The 25,054-nt window shown below is 40.6% G+C and overlaps 1 protein-coding gene across 1 annotated transcript in view; it reads left to right on the top strand.

Moving 5' to 3' along the window:
* BID (BH3 interacting domain death agonist) overlaps positions 1 to 25,054 on the top strand; it is a 51,377-nt gene that overhangs the window by 12,665 nt on the left and 13,658 nt on the right. The window contains exons 2-3 of the mRNA XM_021001675.2: positions 16,124 to 16,204; positions 23,546 to 23,741. Of these exons, the coding sequence (XP_020857334.1) occupies positions 16,196 to 16,204; positions 23,546 to 23,741 (205 nt within the window). The 5' untranslated portion in view covers positions 16,124 to 16,195. The remainder of the gene's footprint in view (positions 1 to 16,123; positions 16,205 to 23,545; positions 23,742 to 25,054) is intronic.

Below are 25,054 nucleotides of genomic sequence, written 5' to 3'. Positions count from 1 at the left end.
TCCCTGTGTCTGTATTTGACATAATGGTATGGCCAGTCCTTAGCATGGGTCAAGCTTCTCATGCACTAAGTTTTTGTACTTAGGTGACCAGGAAGCCATGTCAGTGGTTCGAACCTTTGTTCTCTGGACTGATGAATTATCAAGAATGATGTTACTGCCTTTAAGCAAAAACTAGGCAGTCTATGTGGCATAGACCTTAATAAATGTCATTCCTACCCCAGAGATACTCTGATTCTATTCCTAGAATCATAGAGATGGATGGAATCTTAGACATTCTCTAGCCCAAAGAGAATGGGCACATAATAGCCCTCCTCATTTTATATTTATAGATGAAGAAACTGAGATCCAAGGAAGTAAAATTACTTGCCAAGGTCATACAGAAGGCAGGACTAGGAGAGGTCTGCTGGCTTCTTGGGTGATGAGGCGGGTCACCTGAGGTCTGTTTGGTCACCTTTGGATTAGAAGGTCAGAGTATTGAGAGAGAGAGAGAGAGAGAGAGAAAGGGAGGGAGAGAGTGTGAGTGTGTGTGTGTGTGTGTGTGTGTGTGTGTGTGTGTATACACGTATGTAAATGTATGTGCATTTCCTTATAAGTAACTGGCAAGAAAAGCTTCTGTACACAAGGTAAGGGGCATATGCTTGTGGCCATCTTAGCTCTCTGTAGGGCTTTTCATTATGTAAGGAAGAGAAAGGTAAAGAAGGGAATAAATATTTATATAGTATGTTCCAGATACTTTACAATTATTATCTCATTTGATTCTTACAACAGTTCTGCGAGATAGGTGCTATTATTATCTTTGTTTTACAGTTGAAAAACTGAGGCACACAGAGGTTAAGTGACTTGGCCAGGATAACACAGGTAGTAAATGTCTGAGGCAGGATTTGAACTCAGATCTTTCTGACTCTAGGTCCAGCTCTCTATCTATTGCCCCACCTAGTTCTTGGTGGGGACAGAGGGGTGAGAGACTGCAAAACTATTGCAGCATGAATGCAACCAGAGGACGATAAATCATGGAACACCAAAATTTCAAGAAAAATTACTGGTGACCCAAATAGTAATGGAAGAACATATGTTGTGTGTAAGAAAGATGAAGCATATCAGAAAGAATGAACTGAAGGTGAAAAGACATCACCAAGGACAAGTAGGATCAGAAAACAAAATGGGACCATCATAGATCAGTAATTGGTGAGCAGCTTAAGTGCTGTAATGATATTTTCCTTTTCTGATTGATCTGTGGTAACATTTATTCAATTGCTTCTTCCAACCTTGAAAATTGCCACCCATTCATACCATCACCCTTCCACGACTCTTGTCTCAATCTTCCCAGAAATCTTCCATAAAAGGTCAGTCTAACATAGTGAGGGTTTTCTGCTGGTTCTCTTGACCATGAAAGAATACCACTAGAGTTGGTAGGCTGTGCATCAGTGATCCTGCTTTCTCCATGTGACTATCCTACTTCTTTCCTTATGTATCTCTCCAATGACATCCTTTGTTCCATTTTTTACTTAATTCTTGGTTGGTTATGCATTGCATGGCAGCTAGTGATGCAGTGGATACAGTGGATAGAGGAAGACATCTTCCTAAGTTCAAATTTGGCCTCAGATACTACCTTTGTGACCCTAAGCAAGTCACTTAACCCTGTTTGCCTCAATTTCCTCATCTGTAAAATGAGCTGGAGAAGAAAATAGCAGACTACTGCAGTATCTTTGGAAAACCTCAAATGGAATCATAGAGTGAGACACAACTGAAAACAGCTGAACAACAGTAACAAATATGCATTGCAAGCTATTTATGCCTACCTTATTTTTCTTGCCCTTTTGGTGACCTCAGCGTTAATTTTTTTAGAGATGCTAATTTTCTGTGAATTGCAACTGAATTTGTTGCTGTATGTACCTACTAATTGCACTGTTATCCACAAAACAGAACTAGAGGAGGGTTTTCCGAGAGTTGGGTAGCAGATCCTCTGTCAATCAATAAACTTTTATGTGCTAGTTGGTATTCTAAGTGCTGAAGACACAGATACAAAGAATGAAATAACCCTACTCTCCAAGAGTTTACATTGAAATTGAGAGGGGATGGGGGATAAGGAGAGCCAGTACTTTCTGAGATAAATGACTCTCTTTAACCACTGATTGGCCCACATACCACAAAGTTCCTATCTATCCACCAACTGGTTTAGTCAGCTACATTTAGGAATAGGAATGCAAAGTTAGCGAACTATCAGTTTAACAAACTTCATCTAGTCCAGGTGTGTAACGTTAGCAAACCTTACTGTCCTTGTGGTTAATAAGGGAGGGTAGCGATCCAGACCACCCTATGATTGACTGCTCCTAAGGTTCCCCCTTCCCACTTAGTACCTGTGAATCTGCCCAGCAACAGTGAGACATAGGAGGAGAGACCCAGGAGATCAAGGTATCCAGGCCACCTAGACTCCGTGGTCATTGTGTGCCCATGGATCTGCAAAGTGAGGGAGCTACACACACTTTTACATGTCTCTGAGGAAGAAACCGCCTGACTCACCGTCCTTTGAGTCATTATGCTCCTTCTATCTCCTCATCCATGATTTCCTCATATACACATTTAAGAATAACTCAGAACCATGCCTGAGGAAACCTTAGGGAAGAAGTAGGGTTACATAGGGTAGCTAGGTGGTACAGTGGATAGAGTGCTAGTCCTGGAGTCAAGAGGACCTGAGTTCAAATCCAGCCTTAGACACTTACTAGCTGTGTGACCTTGGGCGAGTCACTTAACCCTGTTTGTCTCAGTTCCTCATATGTAAAATGAGCTGGAGAAGGAAATGGCAAACCACTTCAGTATCTTTGCTAAGAAGATAACAAAACAGCTCAACAACAATAAAGGATTATATACGTATATGCAGAGTGGGGCTCCCTTGACCTTCTCCCCTTTCCAGGTAGTGAGCCCACCCCTCCACCACCCCTCATCCTTCAAAGGCTTCAATTGGAGGTTAGAGAAGGCCCTACCCAACCAGATGTTGATTCTGTGGGCCATCTCTCCCCTCTAGGCTGCCTGGCTCAGCCCCTCCTCACCTCTTACTTCAACTATCCAAATAGCCTCCAGTTAAGTCCCAACTTTCCTAAAACACAGGTTACACCCTGTCACTATCCTCCTCAGGAAACTTCAGTAGTTCCCTAGTGGTTCCTAGGGGGACCGTAGAAACTGAACAGCCAGGCATTCAGGGCCTCTCACACTAATGATTTGGCTGGCCACAACCTCCTGGACCCAAAAGGCCCCTCTGCCCAGTACGTTTCAGGCCACCAAATGGAAGCATGTAGTGTAGGAGGTGCTGGGGGAGCACATGGTGCCCTCTGACCAGCAGCATATTGTGATGCTTTTAGGGACCTCTGGCAGCAACCTGCATGAGGTAGAGACTGCCCAGGGAGTCAGCATGCCCTCCAAATACCCTAAGAACATCTGGATCAAGAGAGGTAACTTTCTCATTGTGGACCCTATGGAGAAAGAGGAAAAGGTAAAGGCCAAACTCTCCCATGTCCTCTGCAAGGATCATGTCTGTTTTCTGCAAAAGAAGAGACTCTGGCCTGAAGCCTTTTCTGAGGTAGTGGAGAAACAAAGGTATAGCAGAACAGACCTCCTGAGAAAACCCTGTCTTCTAAGGACGACAGTTCTGAAGATAATTCAGATCTCTTTGTTAACCCAGGAGAGTAAGGAAGAGGCCTGAAATAGTAACTTTCCTTGTAGCTAGAAGCCAAGGTATACCCTGACCCTACGTCCGTGGAAATAATTAGGATTGCTCAGTGAATCATCTACCCCCTGGATAGAGGCTTCCATTTTCAGGGCTTCTGTCTGAACTCCTACTCTTCCCTGAAAGAGATTAAACCCCTGGTAGGGTGCATTGACTTGTACCAGTCTGCCTAGTAAAGCCAATCCAGCCTTGAAAATGAATAAATGAATGAATGAATGAATGAATGAATGAATGAACATAAAATAGTTAAGCAGGGAGGGCACTGAAACTTAAAGATATCAGGAAAGTTTTCTAGTAGATGATGGTGCTTATGCTGGATCTTGGAGGAAGAGAATGCTAGGGGGTCAAAGTATAGAAGTTGTGCATTCCAGGCAAGGAGGATGGCCAGTATAAAGGTAATGAATATCACATGTGAAGAACAGAGAAAAGGATTGGATTGCAGAGTATGGGGTGGGGTGGGGGGGCAGGGGAGTAATATACAGTGAGTTTGGAATCAGTTTGTGAAGAGCTTTAAAAGCTAAACAGGAGTGTTTATATTTTTTTCCTAGAGGCATTTGGGAGCCACTGGAGTTTATTTAATAGAGGAATAACACAGTCAGATCTGTGCTTAAAGAAAATCATTTTGGCAGCTGGAGGAGAATTGATTAGAATATGAAGAGGTTTGCAGCCTAGAGACCAGTTAGGAGAAGAACTTGAACCAGAGAAACCAATCTTCTCTATGGAAGATTTATAGAAAGATAGACACTAATAGGTTGTAATCAGCATTGGTGCAGGGAGCATTCCCAATGCAGAGATCATGGAATCATCACTATAGTTATCCCTTCCACATCACAACTTTCCCCATTGCAGTTTTGATATAACTTGGGTCAGCACAAGCAATTAAATCAAAATTTTGGGGAGTTTAATGGAAGCCACAGACAATATGCAAAGGCCAGCAGATGACACAGAAGAATTTTTACTTAACATTGACCTACATATCACCTATGACCAAGTATTTAACCCAAATTTTACAATAAGGTACTGTAAACACCCCATAAAAGTAAAAGAAAAAATTCGGACTTCTCTGGCACAAAGGGAGGGCCAAAAAATTTTATGGATTTTCCAGATCACAAGGGTGCTGTGCCCCTAATCCCCGTAAAGGGATAACTGTCAAATCACATACACTCAGCGAGTGTATCCTCAATGAATGAGAGTTTTGATTACAGCAAGAAAAAGGAAGGAAAGGGACAAGCAGGCATAGTTTGGAGATTCCTCTCTTGACCATCTTCTTAGCTGTACCCTGAAGAACTTCCCTCTGAGTAATAAATAAGCACTTTTCTGTTTGGAAAATGCCTTCCTCCTTACGGATGCCCATAGTTTCCCACATTCTGCAAGAACCTCTAAAACCTATCCTTGGAAAACATAAAGGGGCCTCTCTTATAGAAAAAGATTTAGCATGAACTAAATGTTAGGCTATAATTATCACCAGAAAGTTTCCACTCTTGGGTTTTTTCTTGTCATTTTTAAATTTTAGAAAATTAAAAATATTTTTCAGTTTTATTTTAAAATCAACTTAAAGACTTTGTCCTTATGTAACAGGAATCTCTGGTGTAGAACACTTAAGAGTAGCATAATATTATTATTACCTGAAAAGACCATACTAGTAAATTCTTACATCTACAGATTTAAGGAAGATACCCATGTCTTGGTATAATGAGAGAACTCATTCTCCTGCCCCCAAACCCATTTGATGTGATCACTGAAATAGATAACAAAGGGTTAATGTGTAAAAGAATTACAAAGACATATCTGTAGCCTGTTATCCTTTTGTGAAGTGTGAAGGGGCTCTCCCAGATAAAAGGAAAAGGGTACCTGATCATTGACTGGGGTCACGATTGACAATAGATCATATGGTCTTTAAAATGCTAAACTTGCCAGCCTGAGAAACATTGAGACATGCATGAAACATGAGAAACTCAGGGCATATCTTCAAAATGCATGGTCCCAGGCAGCAGAGACAAGGACCCACCATGGATTCAAGGTTGGAAGCTGAGCTGACAAAAAGAGCAATGCCAGGAAGAACAGATGAGGGACTTGCCTGGCAGAAATGACACACCTATAGCAGAAGAAGAGAAAGCACATTAGGGTCCCAGGGTGCTGGAGACATGAGTTACCTTCGCCATATATGTTCTTCCTAGGGCTTCCTCACTACCAGAGCCTGTCTTGTCAGTGGCGGTTGGTTTGTAGTTGGTGGGCATGATGGTGATAGGAATAATGGACTCCTTTTGCCCTCAGGGTTTGCTCCCTAGAATGATGGCCACAGGATCTAGGCTGGAAGTAAGCCCAGTGATCTGGAAGATGCTGTTGTCTCCAGGACTCTTGGGTTCACCTGCCTGTAGGTGGCAGTTAGTGGTGGGAACTGTGGGGCGCTTCTCCAGAAGGGTTGTTCCCTTCTGGGATGGCTCTGGGGAGTCTGGTCAGGGGGCAGAAGAGAGCACATAGAAGGAACGTGTGACCAAAGTACATGAATGAAGAAACACACAAGGAGAGAACACAGGTGATAGGGCACACAATCAATCAGCAGACATTTATTAAGTAGGTAATAGTGCCAGGCATTATGCTAAGGTATACAAAGACAAAAGTAAAACTGTGCCTCATAGATTCATAGACTCAAAGCTGGAAGAGACTTCAAGGCATCAAGTGTGTAACACCTTCATTTTACAAATGAGGAAACTGAGGCACCAGGAAGTTAAGTGATTTGTTCAAAGTCACACAGGCAGTAAGATCCAGAATTAAGATTAGATAGAACCCAGGTCGTCTGATTCCAAATCCATTCCCTTTCTGCTGTACTACATGGGCTCCTCTGCTGTCAAAGAGCTTATATTCTAATGGGAGACACACCATGCATACATATATAATATATACAAAGGGGCTAGTAGCAGACAGAATGTCAGAAGGGAAGTAATGTGTAAAAAAATTTGAAAGGTACAAAGGAGTTAGATCATGAAGAGAATTAAATGCCAAATAGAGGCATTTGCATTGATTCTAGAGGCAAAAGGCAGTCCCTAGAGTTTCAGGCGGGTAGAGTGACATGATAAGACCTGCCACATGGGAAAATAACTTTGGTGGCTTTGTGGAAGATGGAATGGAGTGGAGATAGAGGCCAGGGAGACCAAATTGTGATTGCAGTAGTCCAGAAGGGATGAAGGTCTGGACAAGGGTGGTGGCAATGTGAATATTCAAAAGATGAAGAGATTGAAGGATTTGGCAAGGGATTGGATATTATGGTGAGTGAGAATGAGAAGCTGGCGATTTCCTGAGGTTGCAAATCTGGGTGACTGGAAGAATGGTGGTGCCCAAGATAATAATAGGAAAATTTAAAAGAAGGGTGATGGGGAAAGGGAGGGGGGAGAAAAAAAGAGGGATGGTGGAGAGGAAAAGAGATTGAGTTCACTTTTGGACATGTAGGAAATCCAGATGAAAATGTCTATTACACAGTTTGGGACAGGACTGGAACATATGAGAGAGACTTGGGCTGGTTATAGAGTTCTGGGAGTCCTCTGCCTTGGGTGGGGCGCACTGGGAGCTAGATGGTCTAATGTGGATGATGAATCAGCTAGGGAGATTGAGAACAATCAGTTAAAGAGTCAGGAGAAGAACCAGGAGAGGACTATATCCCAAAAATACAGAGAGAAGAATGTACAGAAGGAGATGGTGATTGGTGGTGTCAAACACTGCACAGAGGGTAAGGACTGTGAGGATTGAGAGGAGACCCTGAAATTTGGCAAATTAGAGATTATTGTTAACTTTGGAGAAAAGAATGTTAGTGATTGATAAGTTCAGAAGCAAACATTGCAGGGGATTTAGAAGAGTGAGAGGACAGGAAGTGGAGACTGTGTGCATAAGTGGTGTTTTTTTTTTGCAGGACAGGGACATTTCAGCATGTTTGTAGGCAAGGAAGGAGTGAGTAGAAAGGGAGGTAATGAAAATTAGAGAGAAAAGGGGGATGAAAGTCAAAGCAGTGTGTTGGATAAGGTGGGAGGGGATGGGATCAAGGATGCATGTGGAAGATACATGCCAGATACATGAATAAAGGAAAATGTGGTCAGGGGTGAAGCTGAGGGATTGTGAAATGAGGAGGAAAGGAGAAAAGGAAGTTTTCAAATTTTTTTTCAGTGAAGTATGATGCAAAAGCCTCAGCGAAGAGAGCGTTGGGAGGAGGTACTGTTGGAAACTTGAGCAGACAAGGTTTTGAATGCCCTTCGTGAGGGGCAGCTAGGTGGTGCGGTGGATAGAGCACAGGCCCTGGAGTCAAGAGGACTCGAGTTCAAATCTGGCCTCAGACCAGACACTTGACACTTGCTAACTGTGTGACCCTGGGCAAGTCACTTAATCCCAATTGCCTCCAAAAACACCCCCCAAAACCACTGAATACCCTTTGTGTATTCAAGGGTAGAGAATCACTTAGTAAGTAATCAATAAACATTTATTGAGCACCTACTATGTGCCAGGCACTGTGAACTCGAACTCTTAGTGGCATAGTGGAAAGAGCCTTGGGCTCAAGTCAGGAAGACCTGAATTCAAATTTGACCTCAGACACTTACTAGCTATGTAACTCTGGGCAAATTATTTAACCTCTATTTACCTCAATTTCCTCATCTATAGAATGGGCTTAATAATAGCACCTACTTCCAAGAGTTGTTGTGAGGATAAAAAAAAGATAATAATTGTAAAGCTTTTAGCACGGTGCCTGGCATATTGCAAGTGATATATAAATGTTAGCTATTATCATTTGATCCTCACAACAGCCCTGCGAGATTGATGCTCTTAATGTTTCCATTTTACAGTTGAAGAAACTGAAGCAGATAGGTTAAGTGACTTGTCATGGCAAGGATGTCTCTGAGGCCAGACTTGAACTTGGGTCTTTCTGCCTTCAGGTTCAGCCCTCTGTGCACTATGATGCTTCATAAACACCTATCTGTGTTTGCTTACTTCTTCCTTGGTGTGGCCTAAGCCTCCATTTTGAATGGGCTGAATGAATACTGACTAATGTTGAGTCCTCTTCCATGGGCCTAGGATTCTGCAGCTGACATTTCAAATATAGTCTTCTTTCCAATTTGTGCTTCCTCTAGGTCCTTTGCTATTGTCCTGTTTTCTGCCCTTACTAATGCAGTCTCAACAGACTGCGTCTAATTTCTGAAAAATGGCCCGTGCGTCTGTTTGTTTGCTGGCTGCTAGATGATGAATTCTTTAAGAACAAAATTAAGGGGGCAGCTAGGTGTCACAGTGGATAGAGCGCCGGCCCTGGAGTCAGGAGAACCTGAGTTCAAATTCAGCCTCAGACACATAACACTCACTAGCTGTGTGACTCTGGGAAAGTCACTTAACCCCAAATTGCCCCACCCAAAAAAAAAAATTAAGAAAAAAAATTACAAAATGGCCAACAGTCATGTGTGGTCTGGTCCTTTTCTACTTCTTCAAATCCAATAAGATATTTGTAAATCACATAGCACAATGATAGCACATAGTAGGTACTTAATAAATGCTTATTCCCTCTCCTTCCTCCCAATCCCTTTCAGTAGTGACATGGCAGAAAAGGGGGTAAAGGGTGGTTATAATCACACCATTTTTACACAGAATATGAATACGAATTTAACTGGTTATAATTTAAACGTTAAGTCCTTATCCCATGACCCATGAATAGGCACACTACTTGTGGTACTGAATAATACCTGTAATTTGCATTCTCACTATAAATGATTAAATTAGAATACTAAAGGAAGTTGTAGCTGAATGGAAAGGTGCCTCACAGCCTCTCCTTGTAGAAGCTAATGAAGGAGTTGGAATTGTTTTTATTGTGTATCCAAAGGCAGAAAGAAGTATAATTTCATGAAATACTAGGTCTCCAGTTCTTCATTGCCCAGGATGAGCATAAGCAAAAAGGTTACCATGAAAATAAAACAAAGTACATCAAATGTATATTGTCATCATTTCTTCAGGTAGTTTAACTATTGTAAATCAGTTGCCATTAAAAAAAAAAAACAGGCCAAAACAGTCTCAGTTAGCAATTGTCTTATCTTCTTGCTAAGTAAAGAGATGGCAGTCAAGTACAAGAGTGGTTTAGGATATAATCTTGTTTGTAAAAAATCTTATCGAGGAGGATGGTGAAAGATTATGAGCAATAAATAGAACCTCATAAAACAACAGAGAAACAATAGAGGTAAAAAACCCATTTATAGAATACTTGGCTCTTAAGCCAGATCATCCTGACCGAATTTAAGCATGAAACTGAAAGGACAACAAAAAGATGAAAAAATGGAAAAGGTCTATTAAAATTAAAATTCTTATAACAGACTATTTTCTCACCAATGACAAGTAGAGCTTCCACATTTGGACTCTTAATATCATGGTTAATATACAAGGAAGTAGAAATGACGCTAAAGAAAACACAAAATAGGAAGAGCTGCACAACGAGACCAAATAGCTATAGAGGATCCTGGTCCATCTTGCAAGTGACAAGAGTTTTGAGGGCATTGGACAATAGGTTTAATAATGATATCTGAAATAGAATTTATAAAGCTATCTAAAGGAGGGGAGAATACTAAATGCTTAGGGGGAAAAAATCACCAATACTTCCTTTCTACCTTTTGGCAACAGAGTAGAGGTGCAGAATGAGATACACATTTATAGATATGGCTAATGTGCAGATTTATTTTGCTTGACTAGACTCATTTGTTACAAAGGATGGCTGCTGTTGGGGGAGGAGACTTACTTGGTGGTTAGTGATAGTAAGAGAAAAATGAAAGAGCATCAAGAAAACATTAAAAAATGTTACATAAAAGATGAACATAAAAAATGTTACATAAAAAAGTTACTTAAAAGTTCAGAAGGTAACATGGACAAAGCAGGACAGTTTTATTCTGTGTTAAATTTAATATATGCTTTAAAAACTGTATGTAACGCAAGTTCACAATCTTTCCTGTTTTTATATATTAAAATGTTTTTTAATATACAAGTTCATAATAAAGAACTTTTTTTAATTCTGTAATATTTATTTTAAAAAATCAGTCACACATCACTTTCCAGCCAGACTACATATAACACATGAGTCTTTTCCTTCATTTGTATTTCAATACCAATTTAAAAACAAGTGGACACAAAAGGACTTCTGTGTCTTATATTCCAGATCTAGGTTAAGGTTGTATTTATGATGGATTCTAAATACATATGAAATTTGTTAAGGAACCCCATTTTCATGCTGTTTTAGAACTAAATAAAAAAATCAGCTTTTCCCTTTATGTTTCTTCTTCCAGTCTTATTGGCTCTTTGTAATTCTACTCTCATTTCAACAATTCTTTTTCAAATTCATATCCTCTAGCTCTCCACCTAGACCACTTTCTCATAAAACCTTTTGGCTCATTGTTTCTCTGATTAATTTGCAGGATGCTCTCTTCCTCTATTCATTTGTCCCATTCATTTACAGTAATGTCCACTTAGTTGCTTGATAGCCTGCATATTCTCCATATCCTTATTTATAACTTGATTTCCAGTTTGTTACTTGCTTTTTCAAATATCTCATGTGCCAGAGCTAAAGCTCAGAATCAAGGACTATTCCTTTCACTGTTAGATGATACAGACTTGGGGCTGTAGTGAAACTTTCTGACCCAGCCCAATTTATAATAAAATGAATGTTTAAAACACCATTAAATGTTATAAAAGGAATCTCAGCTAGAAGCTGTACCAAGGAGTTCATAGTATGAAATTGCCTTATAGCAAGGGCAAGGTCCTCTTGGCATTTCGGTAACTAAATCTCTTTAGATGTGAATTCCAATAAAAACCCAGTTTTTGTTGGATTCATCTCTAAAATGAATCACATTAAGAAGCAAAACTCCAATGTACATTAGAAAAAAAGTTCATTGTAATCGTTAAAAAGAATCCCAGTAAAACAGATTAAAAATTCATACTTTATTCATCCAATCTTTTTTCTTTCCATTTTCTTTTCTGCTTAAAAAAAGTTTCTTTTTTTAAAGTCATGTTGATGTGAGCCAATTGCGTGCATTTTTAAAAATAGAAAAGAAAAAATAAAGTTTGATAGAAGATACATTCGAGGGTCACATACAAATTCTAGTTTAAAGAACACATTTACAATCACTAATGTTATTTACTATTAAAAAAAAGTGATCAAGGAAATATTAACGACCAACTCATATACCAACTTTCCCATCTCCACAAAATCCTTATGAGAATAATCTACCCATATATTAAGGACATCCTTAATTGAAGGAAGGTGTGAAAAGGGAAGAAGTAGGTTTTCACAAATGATATGGTACATCATACCACATTTTTGTAGTCACATATAATTTACTGAAAAGCATAGAGAAAACAAGATCCCACTGTTGAGCCAAATGCTACTTAAGCCACCTCTCTATATGTGTATTAAAAACATACAAGATTATTTGAAAGATGCAATAACTGTAACAATTTCACTTAAATATTAAAATGAATGTTTTATTAATGTCAACTTTATCATTAATATTACATTCCAATTTATTATCAACTGGTTATTAATTATTAATACCAACTGAAGAATAATACTGAAAGATGTATGCTTGGTATAGGTTTTGCCATTCTCCTGGAGAATGTCCAGTTCAGAGTTCATGTGAAAGAGGTATTTCCCCATTCATTGTGAGGTGTTCCAGATGCTTCTGTTTTCATATGACATCCTGGTCATCTCATCGGACCCTAGAATACTGTAAACTTTGTAAATGAGATCCATAATCACTCAAAGGAGTTTAGTCTCTTGGGCAAAGAAAAAAAACAAGCATATAAAAAATGGCAGGACCATGATATGCAATTGGATGCACAGCTCGTAGAGTTTCATGAAAACATGTATCTTGAGTTGTCACTGTGGACAGACAGTGAATTGAGCCTGGAACAGAATTGGAAGATGGAAACAGGCTGGGTTGCTTTTGTTTATATCATCTTAAATTTGCTAGTCTCCCGGTTCATAAATATCCTCAGTTCCCATGATCTATCTGCAGCTTTATTCTATTCCATTCCATGACCCATTCGTTCATAGAGATGGGTCATATGCTTGTTCTCACCATCAGCTATATATATGTTCTTGGTCCAAGATCTAGAACTCTGAAAATTTGTCTATTTGACTACAGGCTCTGATCCTTCCTTCTTTTCTTGTGCATTACTTTTCCTAAAACTATTTTTCACCCTTACCAAAATGTGTAGTCGTTTGTGCCTCCCTCTTCAACCAGTCCATCACCCCTACTTTAGCTTCACTTCCTATTGTAATCTTGACCTTATAGTTAGTACGTTTGCTGAACTTTTAAATTTCTTCCCCAGTGTACTTCTTGGACTACTTGGACCTTGCCAAATGCCAACCATGGTGTATCCCCATCATCCAATATAAATCTATGTCATCTAAGGTCAACTAGGCCTTCTTGGTGCATGACAATTCTTTTATTCTCCTCTAATTGACTTTCTAAAAAATTAGACATATGATTTCATCAGTGCAAGTAGTCACCTATTCTGAGGAACTCCCTCTACTGATGCACATGGCACCTGTTTTACAACTTTAGAATTATTTAGAATACTGAAATGTTAAGTGACTTATTCAGGGTCCCCCACTCATTATGTGTCAAGAGATAGAACTCGAACCCAAATCTTCCTAACTTCCAGACTAGCTTGCCTCTTTTGACTTTTTACCACTTTCCAAATAGCAGCTGTTCCAGTCTTCCTCCCCTCTGCTCAAGGCTTGATTCTCCTTTTCTCAACCAAAGACCTTTCTTCTTTCTTCTGTCTCCCTCCCAATCATGAGCTACCGCTTCTCACTAATTCTATACCTCAAAACCCCCTCAATATTATATTACCAATCTTTTCTCTTTTGATCTGGTCTTTGAAGAAGGTCTTTCTTGCCAAGGACAACACCTCTATTTGTGTGGCCTTGATCCCATCCCCTCCCATCTCCAGGAACTTTCTTTCATCTTCACATTGGCCTTACCTCCTGGCTACTTCCATGTAGTCAAACACATATCTAAATTTCCTCTGTCCAGACACTTGATTTGCAGTGCCCTCATTCCTTATATTGATACTGCATCTCCCTTTCACAGGCACACTCCTAGAAAAAGCCACCTAGACTCACTCATTATTACAATTAGTAATAATTATAGTTAGCATTTATTTAGCTCCTACTATGTGCCAGGCACTCTGGTTGGCACTTTACAAATATTTTGTTATTTGATTTTCACAGCAACCCTGGGAAGTAGGTGCTATTATCTTATCAGCAGACAAAGCTAAGTGACTTGCCCAAGATCACACAATTAAGTGTCTAAGGTGGGATCTGAATAAGAACCTTCTTGAGTCTAGGCCCAACACACTATTTACCATGCCAACTAACTATCTCAATTTCCTTTCTTCCCAGTTGGTTTTTAAAAAATTGTATTTTTAATTTATGGAATAAAATAAGCATTTCCATACCTTAGTGCAATGAAGAAAGATGATTGTACATGAAAATGCAAGTCTACTATGCTGAACTTGCTATTGCTTTCAAATGTACAACAAAATTATCATGTGAATTTCTTTTTTTTCTTCCCATTTCCCCTGCCCTAGAGATGGCTACCATGAGACACAAATAGGTATCTATATGTAAAACTATTCTAGATATACTTCTGTTTATCAATTCTTTCTCTGGATATAGATAGTGTCTTTCTTTTTATGTCCTTTATAGTTAATTTGGGTATTTATAATAGACAAAATAACTTATTTGCTCAAAGTCATTCTTAAAACAATATTGCTGTTCCTGTATACAGTGTTCTCTTGCTTCTGCTCAGTTTGCTCATTAGTTCATGCAAGTCTTTCCATGTTTTTCTAAAATCATTGAGCTCATTATTTCTTACAGCACGGTAGCATTTCATCACAATCCTATATCACAACTTGTTCAGCCATTCTCCAACTGATTCTCAGTCACTTTTCTGTCTTGTTTCTGGCCTCAATACTTTCCAGTTTTATCAGTGACCTCTTAATTGTGAAAACTACTGGCATTTTCTTAGTCTCCCATGAGGCCCTTAACGACCTCACTGCAGCATTTGACCCTACTGGAACCTTTACTTCTAGAGACTGTCTCTCCCTGTATTTTTCTTTTTAAACATTTTTTAAAAAATTAATATCTTTGGTTTTTATCTCATCTCATTTCCAAATACATCCTCCTTTCCTTAGGCAGCCATCCCTCCCTTGCAACAGAGTTGGTTTTTTTTTTCTTTTCTTTTCTTTTCTTTTTTGGTGAGGTAGTTGGGGTTAAGTGACTTGCCTACGGTCACACACGGGAGTGTGAAGTATCTGAGGCCGAATTTGAACTCAGGTCCTCCTGACTCCAGGGCCGGTGCTATATCCACTGTGCCACCTAGCTGCCCCGTGAGTTTGGCCAAATTACTTAATCTCTGTCTTGCCTCAGTTTCCCCATCTTTAAAATGGGGATAATAACACTGTCTCCCAGGGTTGTTATGAGGATCAAATAACAAAATGTTTGTAAAGTATATAGCATGTAGCATATAGTAGGTGCTATATAAATGCTAGCTGTTATTATTACTGTTATTAATCTGAGAAATTATCTTCAATGCTTATTTCACAGGATTGTTCTGAGAATCAAATGCGGCAATAAATATGAAAGTGAATTGAAAATTGTGCAAAGCACTAAAACCATATAAAATGTTATATTTATATAATGATGTATAATATAAATGTAGTAAGAAGAAGAAAAAGTTCTCCTGAGTAATACTTTTATTAATCCAGTCTCATTTACTATTGGTGTTCTAAAGTAATAAAACTACATTTCTTTATAAGCATCCTATATATAATTCAAAACTATAGGAATCCAGGGCAGCTAGGTGGCACAGTGGATAGAGCACCAGCATGGAGTCAGGAGGACCTGAGTTCAAATGCAGCCTCAGACATTTGACATTTACTAGCTGTGTGACCCTGGGCAAGTCACTTAACCCCATTGCCTAGCAAAAACAAGCAAACAAATAAAAAAAAACCCTATAGTAATCCAAATTGCTCTCCCCCCTCCCCATCTGAATTATTTAGGTTTTTGGTGGGTTTTTTTTAATAATCTATAATGAAAATTTGACTGATAAATAGTAAGACTAGGGGAATAACACTAGGGAAATTCAAGATCATATCCACATAGAGTATGGGGAAAACAACTAAATTTGGTGTGAATTTTATTATTATGCATTTGTAGCTCAAGAAAGAGAGAGAAGGGAAGGAAGGGAAGAAAGGAGTAGGAAATTATGCTGGTATGTTCAGATAAGCCCCCCTTGATGGTGCAAGTGAGTGAATCTGCTTACTAATGGATGAAAGCATGTCCTTGTACTCTCTACCTACTCCTGTATTTTCATTTTTCTCTTTCAGGCTGCTATCCTGACATCCAGGAGGCCACACTGAGGTTCCACTGAGGCACTGTTGTCCGGAAGTGACTCTGCAATGGATCAGGTTAGAGCCAAGTCCTCCCAAGTTGGATGCTAATGTAGGAGTTTGATGAGTGAAAAAGGGAAAGAAAGAAGCCACTCAGAGAGGAAAAGACAAGGCAGAGATTGCTTCCTATTTTATGTAGTTCACTAGTGAGCCAAAGGCCCAAGCACTGACTTAGGAAAGCCCATGATCCTCCCAGGGGATACATATTTCACTGTCAAGGAAAATGACCTTGGAAAAATAACTTTGCCAGTGGAAAGAGCTCTTTGGGGGTACTTAGAAAATAAGATGAAATTTAAATATTTATTTTTCTTCCCAAGTATATCAGGAAGCTTTTAGGTGGTTTTTAAAAAGTTGGTAAATTCATGATCCACGTTTACAGAGCTGTTAATGGGGTGAGGTGGGATGGGAAATTAATAATAAAGGAGCACTTATTGTGAAGTAGAACAGCTGGGAGGGCGATGCAGTGGATAGAGAGCCAGACCTGGAGTCAGGTGGACCTGAGTTCAAATTCAGTCTGAACACTTATTAGCTGTGTAACCCTGGGGAAGTCACTTAATCCTTTTTGCCTCAGTTTCCTCATCTGTAAAATGAGCTGGAGAAGGAAACAGCAAACCATTCCAATATCTTTGCTAAGAAGACCCCAGATGGGGTTACAAAGAGTCGGAAACGCTGGCCTCAGACCAAACACTTGACACTTACCAGCTGTGTGACCCTGGGCAAGTCACTTAACCCCAATTGCCTTTAAAAAAAAAAAGAGTAGGACACAACTGAACAAGTACAGAAAACTTAAGAGTGTTTCCAATTGAGTACATATTGAGAAGATATCTATATAAAAACAACTAGGGCAGCTAGGTGGCACAGTGGATAGAGCACTGGCCTGGGAGTCAGGAGGACCTGAGTTCAAATCTGGTCTCAGACACGTACTAACTGTGTGACCCTGGGCAAGTCACTTAACCTCAACTGCCTCCAAAAAGAAAAAAAAAGAAAGAAACAACTTAGTGTACTAGAAAGATCACTAATGATCAGGGTTTTTATTTCCCCTTGGCCACTTATTTTGTGTAGGGCAGATCTTTTCATCTCTTAAGGCCCAAGAGGCCTCATAAAATAAGAGTCTGGAGTGAGCTGACTCTAAGATTCCTTTTATCTGAGAAAATTCATCAACTGTGTAAAAATCTAAAATTAGTCACAGCTTCACCTCCTCCAAGCTCATTGTCATTCATAAGAGGGCTTATATCTACCAAAAATTCTCCATGATCTGAAAGAGATTGGAGCATTGTGTTGTGGTGAGTAGAATACACAGCAGAAAATAAAGTTTAAGAAGACTGGAAAGGGTCAGAAAGGTCAAAAAGCAAAATATAAAGTGACATAATTCTGGAAATGACTGGACAGTAATTCCATTATAGTATGGATATTTGTATTACACAATCTCCCCTGGGCCCTCACTGCTGCTCAGAAATCTCCCTAATTTTTTAACACACTATCCCATTCACCACAGCGGCTCTTCCAGTCCTTTTCGTCCCTCCTCAGATATCTGATGATGTCATCTCCCTCCTGTCTCAGCTACGAACCCTTGTCTCTTATATTACTGAAAAAAACAAAAGTCGAGACCATTCACTTCTGGCTTCCTTTTCTCCCCTCCTCTTCACCTCACGTCACTCAATGCCTTCTCCCCTGGCTCACAAGAAGAGATGGCCCTTCTCCTTGTCAAAGCCAGCCCCTCCACATGCACATGTGATCCCATTCCATCTCTCCAGCATGTTGTCCCCCCTTTCATCCCCGCCCTCTCACTTGTCCGTGGTTGCTCCCTGTCCACTGGCTGCTTTCCTGCTGCCTAAAAACATGCCCACGTCTGCCCTGTCCTCGGAACACCTTCATTCAATCTATCTCCGTTCATTTTTGTTTCGTAGCTCTCCTGCATGTTGCGGCTAAACTTCTTGAGAAGGCTGGCCACAATATGAGTCTCAACTTCCTCTCCTCTCATGCACTTCTTAAGTCTGAACAGTTTGGTTTCCTATCCTGCTCTCTCCAAAGGTGCCCATCTCAATTGCCAAACCCAATGGCCTGTTCTCAGTCCTCATCCGTCCTGACCTCCCTGCAGCCTTTGACAAAGGTTGATCACCCTCTTCTCTCTAGGTTTTGGGGAAACTACTGTCTCCTAGGGGGCAGCTAGGTGGCACAGTGGATAGAGCATCGGCCCTGGATTCAGGAGGACCCGAGTTCAAATCCGGACTCAGACATATAACACTTACTAGCTGTGTGACCGTGGGCAAGTCACTTAACCCTAGTGCCTAACCAAAAAAAAAAAAATTACTGTATCTTGTCCTCCTCCTGCTTATCTGACTGGTCTTTCCCAGTCTCCTTTGTTGTATCTTCATCCAGGTCGAGCCAGCTTACTGTGGGGGTCCCAGGGCTGTCCTGGGCCCTTTTCTCTTCTCTCTCCTGTTTTACTTGGTGATTACATCAGCTCCTTTTGAATTCAGTTGTCATCTCTATGTTGATGATTCCAATATCTGCTTATCTAGCCCTAGCCTCTTTGATGACCTCCAGTTTCACATCTCCCTTTGTTTATTTTTTTATTTTTTTTACTTTTTTTTTGGATGAGGCAATTGGGGTTAAGTGACTTGCCCAGGGTCACACAGCTAGTACGTGTTAAGTGTCTGAGGCTGGATTTGAACTCAGGTCCTTCTGACTCCAAGGCCAGAGCTCTATTCACTGTGCCACCTAGCTGCCCCACCCCTTGTTTATTAGATATCTCAGACTGAGATATCTAACAATAGTAGTTAACATTTATATAGTGCTTGCTATGTACCTGGCACTGTGCTAAACACTTTAAAATTATTATCTCGTTTGATCCTCCCAACAACCTTGGGAGATATTATGACCCCATTTTACAGATGAGAAAGCCAAGGCAAACATAGGTTAAGTGCCCAAGGTCACACAGCTAGTAAATGTTCTGAGGCCAGATTTGAACTCAGGTCTTCCTAACTCCAGGCCCAGCACTCTATCCACCACACCACCTAACTTGGACTCAAAGTGTCTAAAACTAAACTCATTATCTTTCCCCCCTAAAAATCCTCACTTCCAAACTTCCTTAGTACTGCTGTCTTTCCAGTCCCCAGGCTCTCAGTTCCTTACTATCTCTCCACCCCCTATATCCAATCTATTTTCAAGGCCTGTCAAACTCTCTTCTCTGACTGCCATCAGCCTAGTTACAGGCCCTCATCTCCATATACCTGGACTTTCGCTATGGCCTGCCGGTTGGTTTTCCTACCACGAGTTTCTCCCACTGTAGCACATCCTCCACTCAGGTGCCCCAGTTATTTTCTTAAGATGCAATTCCTACCATGTTACCCCCCCCTCCTCAATAAATTCCAACAGCTTACTATTACCTCGAGGATTAAATACAAAATCTTCAAAGTCTTTTATAACCTAGCCCCCCCCACTTTCTAGTTTTCTTATACCTTAAACCCCCCTCCCCATATTCTTCAGTCCAGTGACAGTGGTTTTGCTTAACTATGCATATTTATTATAATAAGCATTTTGTTTTTCTTTTGCATGGGGAAAAGAGGGTAGGAGGGATAAAAATAGATTATTGTTCATTAAAAAATAAAGTTTAATTTTTTAAAAATATCTAATAGTGGAAACAGATCTCCTTTAAGTATCTCATTATCTTCAAGGGACACAGAAGTAAAGAATTAAAATGTAAAGAATAGGGCATGAAATCTGCAGAGATAGCATCAGATGAAGCAGCGATAACTAAGATCAAAGGGAAACACAGTAGGCAAGCCTCTTCTGCTCCAAGTAGGACTGGACAAGAATAGGACTAGAAGCCTGCAGGTCTTCTAAGTGGGGATGACACTAGGGGGAACCAAAAAGCCAGACAGGTAAAAGGGGCCTGAAGCTGTTGAGACCTCAGCCCTGGCCTGGTGGAGCAAGGAGCAGAGCCATTCTACCCTCATCGCTGAGAAGAAAGACAGTGCCTAGCAGTGCCCCCATGCCCCGGGGGTCTCCAAGAGGTGCACCCAGTGCTCCTCTCTGAGCTACCTTAGGGGACGAGGCCAGCTGCTACAGGATGACTGCCCAAGATGGGAGATGCATAGTGCCTAGGAAGGGGTAGAGTCAAGTAGAAGTAGAACAGTACTTTCTCTGACATCCAGTAGGGTCTCTCAGGGGATGAGCCAACTCCCATTGTTGTGAAAGGAGAAAAGGTCAGCGAGTGAGTCAGAGTTAGCACCCAAAAGCCAAGGGTTGTGTCAGAGGCAAGATGTAGACCAGAACAGTAACAGAGAAGTAGCAGAAGAGACAAAAGCAGAGCCAGCCTGTCCAGCCAGAGATAGGCAAGATTGTTGAAATGTTCCTCTTTCCCTCAGGGAGATACAAAAACAGAAATAAAAATACACGAGCAGTTGAGTTCTTGAACAAACAAGGCATAAAGGTAATCATAAGATACCACAAATGCTTTTGATTACATAAAATTATAAAGTTTTTGAACAAACACAATTAGTGCATTTAGGATTAGGAAGGAAATCAGTCACAATTATAATTGTTAATTATACAACAGTATGTTGTTATAATTTCCTTCCATCGTATTCTCTTTCATCCTCTTTTTATGCCCCTGCCTCTTCTTTATAAAGAAGGAGGAAGTAGTTAAAGAGAAGGAAAGTGGTCATTACTATTTTTGCACAGTGACTGGCACATGTAGGCACTATATAAAAATGCTTATTTCTTTCCCTTTTTTGCATGTTGCCTCTCTTGCCTTTGTATCCCCATCACTTAGCATAGTGCCTGGAACATAGTAAGCATTTAATAAATACTTTATAGTTGATTGATTGATACAAGTAAATGGGGAACCGCAGGGTTTTGGGGTAGAAAAGTAATATTATTAGAGTACTGTTACTCAGGCATGAAGGATGAATTGGAGAGGGGATCAGAGTGAAGGCAGGAAGATCAGTTAGGGGGGCCATTACAGTAGTCTAGATCACTTTGCAGCAGGGTTTTGACCCGAAGGGAGAGGTGATTAGTCAGAAGGTGAGAAGACAGTCATACTCCTTTCCACCTCCCTGCCTAGTTTCCAACTCAATATTATCCCTTTCAACACTCCCCAAACTCTTCCCCTTTCCAACTTAATTTGGTTTGGGCTTCATTAAAAGCTACACAGGCCAATTTCCACTACCCTCACTTCTACCCTTCAATGACGTCACATCCTGTCACCAAACAGGCTTGGTGTTCTCTGGTGGTGGCCTCTAACACATTTTTCATTTTTCAGTGGGAAAGGGTGAATGAGGGTTGTGATTACATTATCTTTACCAAAAAAAAAAACAAAAAACTAACCGTTTTCTGAACTCACCTGTTTCCATGGAGGAAACCATCATTCTCCCAGTTTCATAGGTACTTGACCTCCTCCTTATTCCTGATACCTTAGTCATTTAAAGTGGTTTTCTTCAAAATTTCCAATAATCTTTTAATTACCACATCTGATGCCCTTTTCTCAATCTTCATTTTTCTTGACCTTTCTATAGCAATTGAAAATGTTGATCCCCTTCTGGATTCTCTGTTCTCTGTATTATTGTGACATTGCTCTTTGAGTTTTCCTGTCTGACCGCTTAATTCCTTTGTTCTATCATCATCCACATCATGTCTCCACCTGTGCATGTTCCCTGTGGCTCCATGCTGGACCCTCTTCTCTTCTCTCTGTACTATCTCATTTGATGTGATGATCTCATCAGTTCGCATTAGTTCAGTTATCATCTCTGTAACACACAATTCCCAGATCTATTTATCCAGCCCAGTTTCTCTACTGAGCCTAGTCCTGTATCACAACAGGATTTTGGACATCTAAAACTGGATTTCATAAGCATCTCAAACTCAATATGTCTACATCAGAACTCATCTTCCCCTGCACCCCCTGCCCCAACCATCCTCTCTTCTCAACTTCCCTATTGCTATAGAAGGTACTCTCATCCTTCTAATTCACCATATCATCATTTTCCTTTTACAACATTTCTGATGTATGTCTCCTTCTCTATACTCGTACAATCAGTTCTGTCTACCCTCATCACCTTCTTGCCTAGACTATTACAATAGCCTCCTTATTGCCCTACATGACTTGTCTCTCCCCACGCCAATCTACCTTCCATTCAGCTGCCAAAGTGATTTTCTGGAAGTATAGGTTTCATCACTTCCCTCCTCAAAAAAACTGCCATAGTTCCCTATTGATTCTAGGATCAAATATTATTTTATCTTTATCCGATCCTTTAAAATTTTTGTGTTTTGGGGGCAGCTAGGTGGTACAGTGGATAGAGCACCAGCCCTGAAGTCAGGAGGACCAAAGTTCAAATCCAGCCTCAGACCAAACACTTGACACTTACTAGCTGTGTGACCCTGGGCAAGTCACTTAACCCCAACTGCCTAAAAAAAAATTTTGTTTTTGTATGAGTTTTGTAATTTACACAGTTATTAATATACTAATACATACATTTAATTTGCAAATAAGCAAATATACATGTATTATGGGTACATGTTCAACAATTTCTTATTGATGAGGGTCATGGTCAAAAAGTTTGGAGACCACTAGTCTTTGCAACAAGAAATGGGGGTGTGAATTAAGGTAGTTGAAGAATGAGTGTGAAAAAGGGAACACATATGAGAGATTATGGGCTTGGCAGCTGATTTGACGTGCAAGGTGGAGGAGAAGGAAAGATCCAAGATGACTCTGAGATTAAAAACTTCTGTGACCCTGGTTCCGTTAACAGAGCTGGGTAAGTTAGAAGGAGGGGGAAGGTATGTTGTTGATATTTTGCCGTAGGCAGGACATGAGGAGGTGCTGGGAGTTACAGAGATGAGTCCACAAGATTGACTTAGGCAACGATAATGTAGTAAGCTCTGCTGTCTAGAGGTTGTACAAGCTGAGACCTAAAAAACCTTTGACACCCAAGTCGTTTTGTTGTATGTATTGAGCAAGCACACCAAGACCCGAGCCATCCTGGCTGAGATTCTTACAGTTTGTCCCCAAACTCTTAGTGTGCTTTTGCTTAAAACTGATACTGAAAGAGCATTTGAGACCTTTTGGTCAATCGAGCAAATGCTTTTTTTTTAAAGGTAATTGGGGTTAAGTGACTTGCCCAGGGTCACACAGCTAGTAAGTGACAAGTGTTTGGTCTGAGGCCAGATTTGAACTCAGGTCCTCCTGACTTCAGGGCCGGTGCTCTATCCACTGTGCCACCTAGCTGCCCTGGACAAGTGCTTTTAAAGGTTAATCATGCAGCATTTTCTCCTCTGCAGTTAGGCAATGGTAACTTACTACCTAAAGGGTGTTCCAGGACCAGACCAGTTGCTAACTGGTTTCTTTGTTGCTCCAAGGACAATCGACAGACCAGCTTGCTGCTGTACAACTTCCTACAGTGTTCCAGTAACGACGTTTTCCAGACAGAGCTGAAGGAGCTGGGCAACGAGCTGACCAGGGTGGTCTTACAGGGCGGTCGTTTGGAGGACGACTATGAGCTGCAGACAGATGGCAATCGGTGCTATTTTCAGATGCGCGAAGAAGGGGAGTTAGGTAGGCCTCTTGTCCTGTCTCCTTTTTCCAGGCTAGTCAGCGAATGGTGGAGAGTTCCTGGTTGTATGTTTTACAAAACCACTGCCTCACATGTGTATGACACTTTCACGTACATTTTCTCCTTTGATCCCACAAGAACTCTGATTGAAAAAGATGACAGATAGTATTCTTTTTTTGCAGATGAGGAAAGAATCCAAGGTTGGCTAACAGACTTACATAGGATTGTATATAAGCTGTTTGGGAGTAGAGCTTGTTTCATGCTTTGTATTTATATGTCTAGCACAGTGCATGGCACAGTAGGTACTTAACCAAATACTTATGGAATAATTACATAGTTGTATCTAATAAATGGGGCAACTAGATGGTACAGTGGATAGAGCACCTGGCCTGGAGTCAGGAAGACCTGAGTTCAAATCCATCCTCAGATACTTACTATCTGTGTGACCCTGGGCAGGTCACTTAACCTTGTTTGCCTCAGTTTTCTCATCTGTAAAATGAGCTGGAGAAGGAAATGGCAAATCATTCCAGTATCTTTGCCAAGAAAACCCCAAATGGGGTCACAAAGAGTTGGACATGACTGAAAAATGACTGAACACAAAAAGCCAATGGTTCCCAAGTTTTCTCTACTTTAAAAAAGAAAAAAACCACAAGAAAAAAACCCAAAGAGGTAACTAGGTGGCACAGTGGATAGAGCAACTAGCCCTGGAGTCAGGAGGACTGGAGTTGAAATCGTGCCTTGGACACTTACTAACTGTGTGACTCTAGGTGAGTCACTTAACCACAATTGCCTCCCCCCCAAAAAAAAATCAATATTCTCTTCTTACCCTGAGATTTCACTTCCCAAGCTTTTGCCTTTGATGCTTCTGAGCTTCCCATTCCCATAAGCCCAGTGACCAGAGACAGGATACTGAAATAGATTAGATTCTTGGAGAGACTTTTCATCTTGGAGAGATAGCGCTTCTTATCCATCATAATTTTTTTTCCGTTTCAAACATTACATTTACAATTTTTGTCTCTAGGTCTTAAAATCGTATAGAGCCCGTCTCATATTCACTTCTTCCTCAGAATGTTCTCAGGAGTGGATTATTTATCATTTTTGACAAATAATCATATATTTGACATTGCCAAGCACAGCACCCTACCAACTGAACACATGATGGGCCAGGTTGGAGATCGAGTCATCATCTAGGCTCAGGCCATCATGTGAGCGAGGCCAGATGCTCCAGAACAATCTCAGGATGTCCCATCTGGTTCCAGAAGCTGCCTTGGTCCGTGGGTTTTATGTCAGCATGGTTAGTGACAAGGAAGGCTGA

The sequence above is a fragment of the Phascolarctos cinereus genome, unplaced genomic scaffold (genome assembly GCF_003287225.1).
Source record: "Phascolarctos cinereus isolate Bilbo 61053 unplaced genomic scaffold, phaCin_HiC Scaffold_1;HRSCAF=81, whole genome shotgun sequence".
In the NCBI taxonomy this organism is placed as follows: Eukaryota; Metazoa; Chordata; class Mammalia; order Diprotodontia; family Phascolarctidae; genus Phascolarctos; species Phascolarctos cinereus.
The sequence above is the reverse complement of the archived record's forward strand: the minus strand, read 5'-3'. Positions and strand labels throughout refer to the sequence as shown.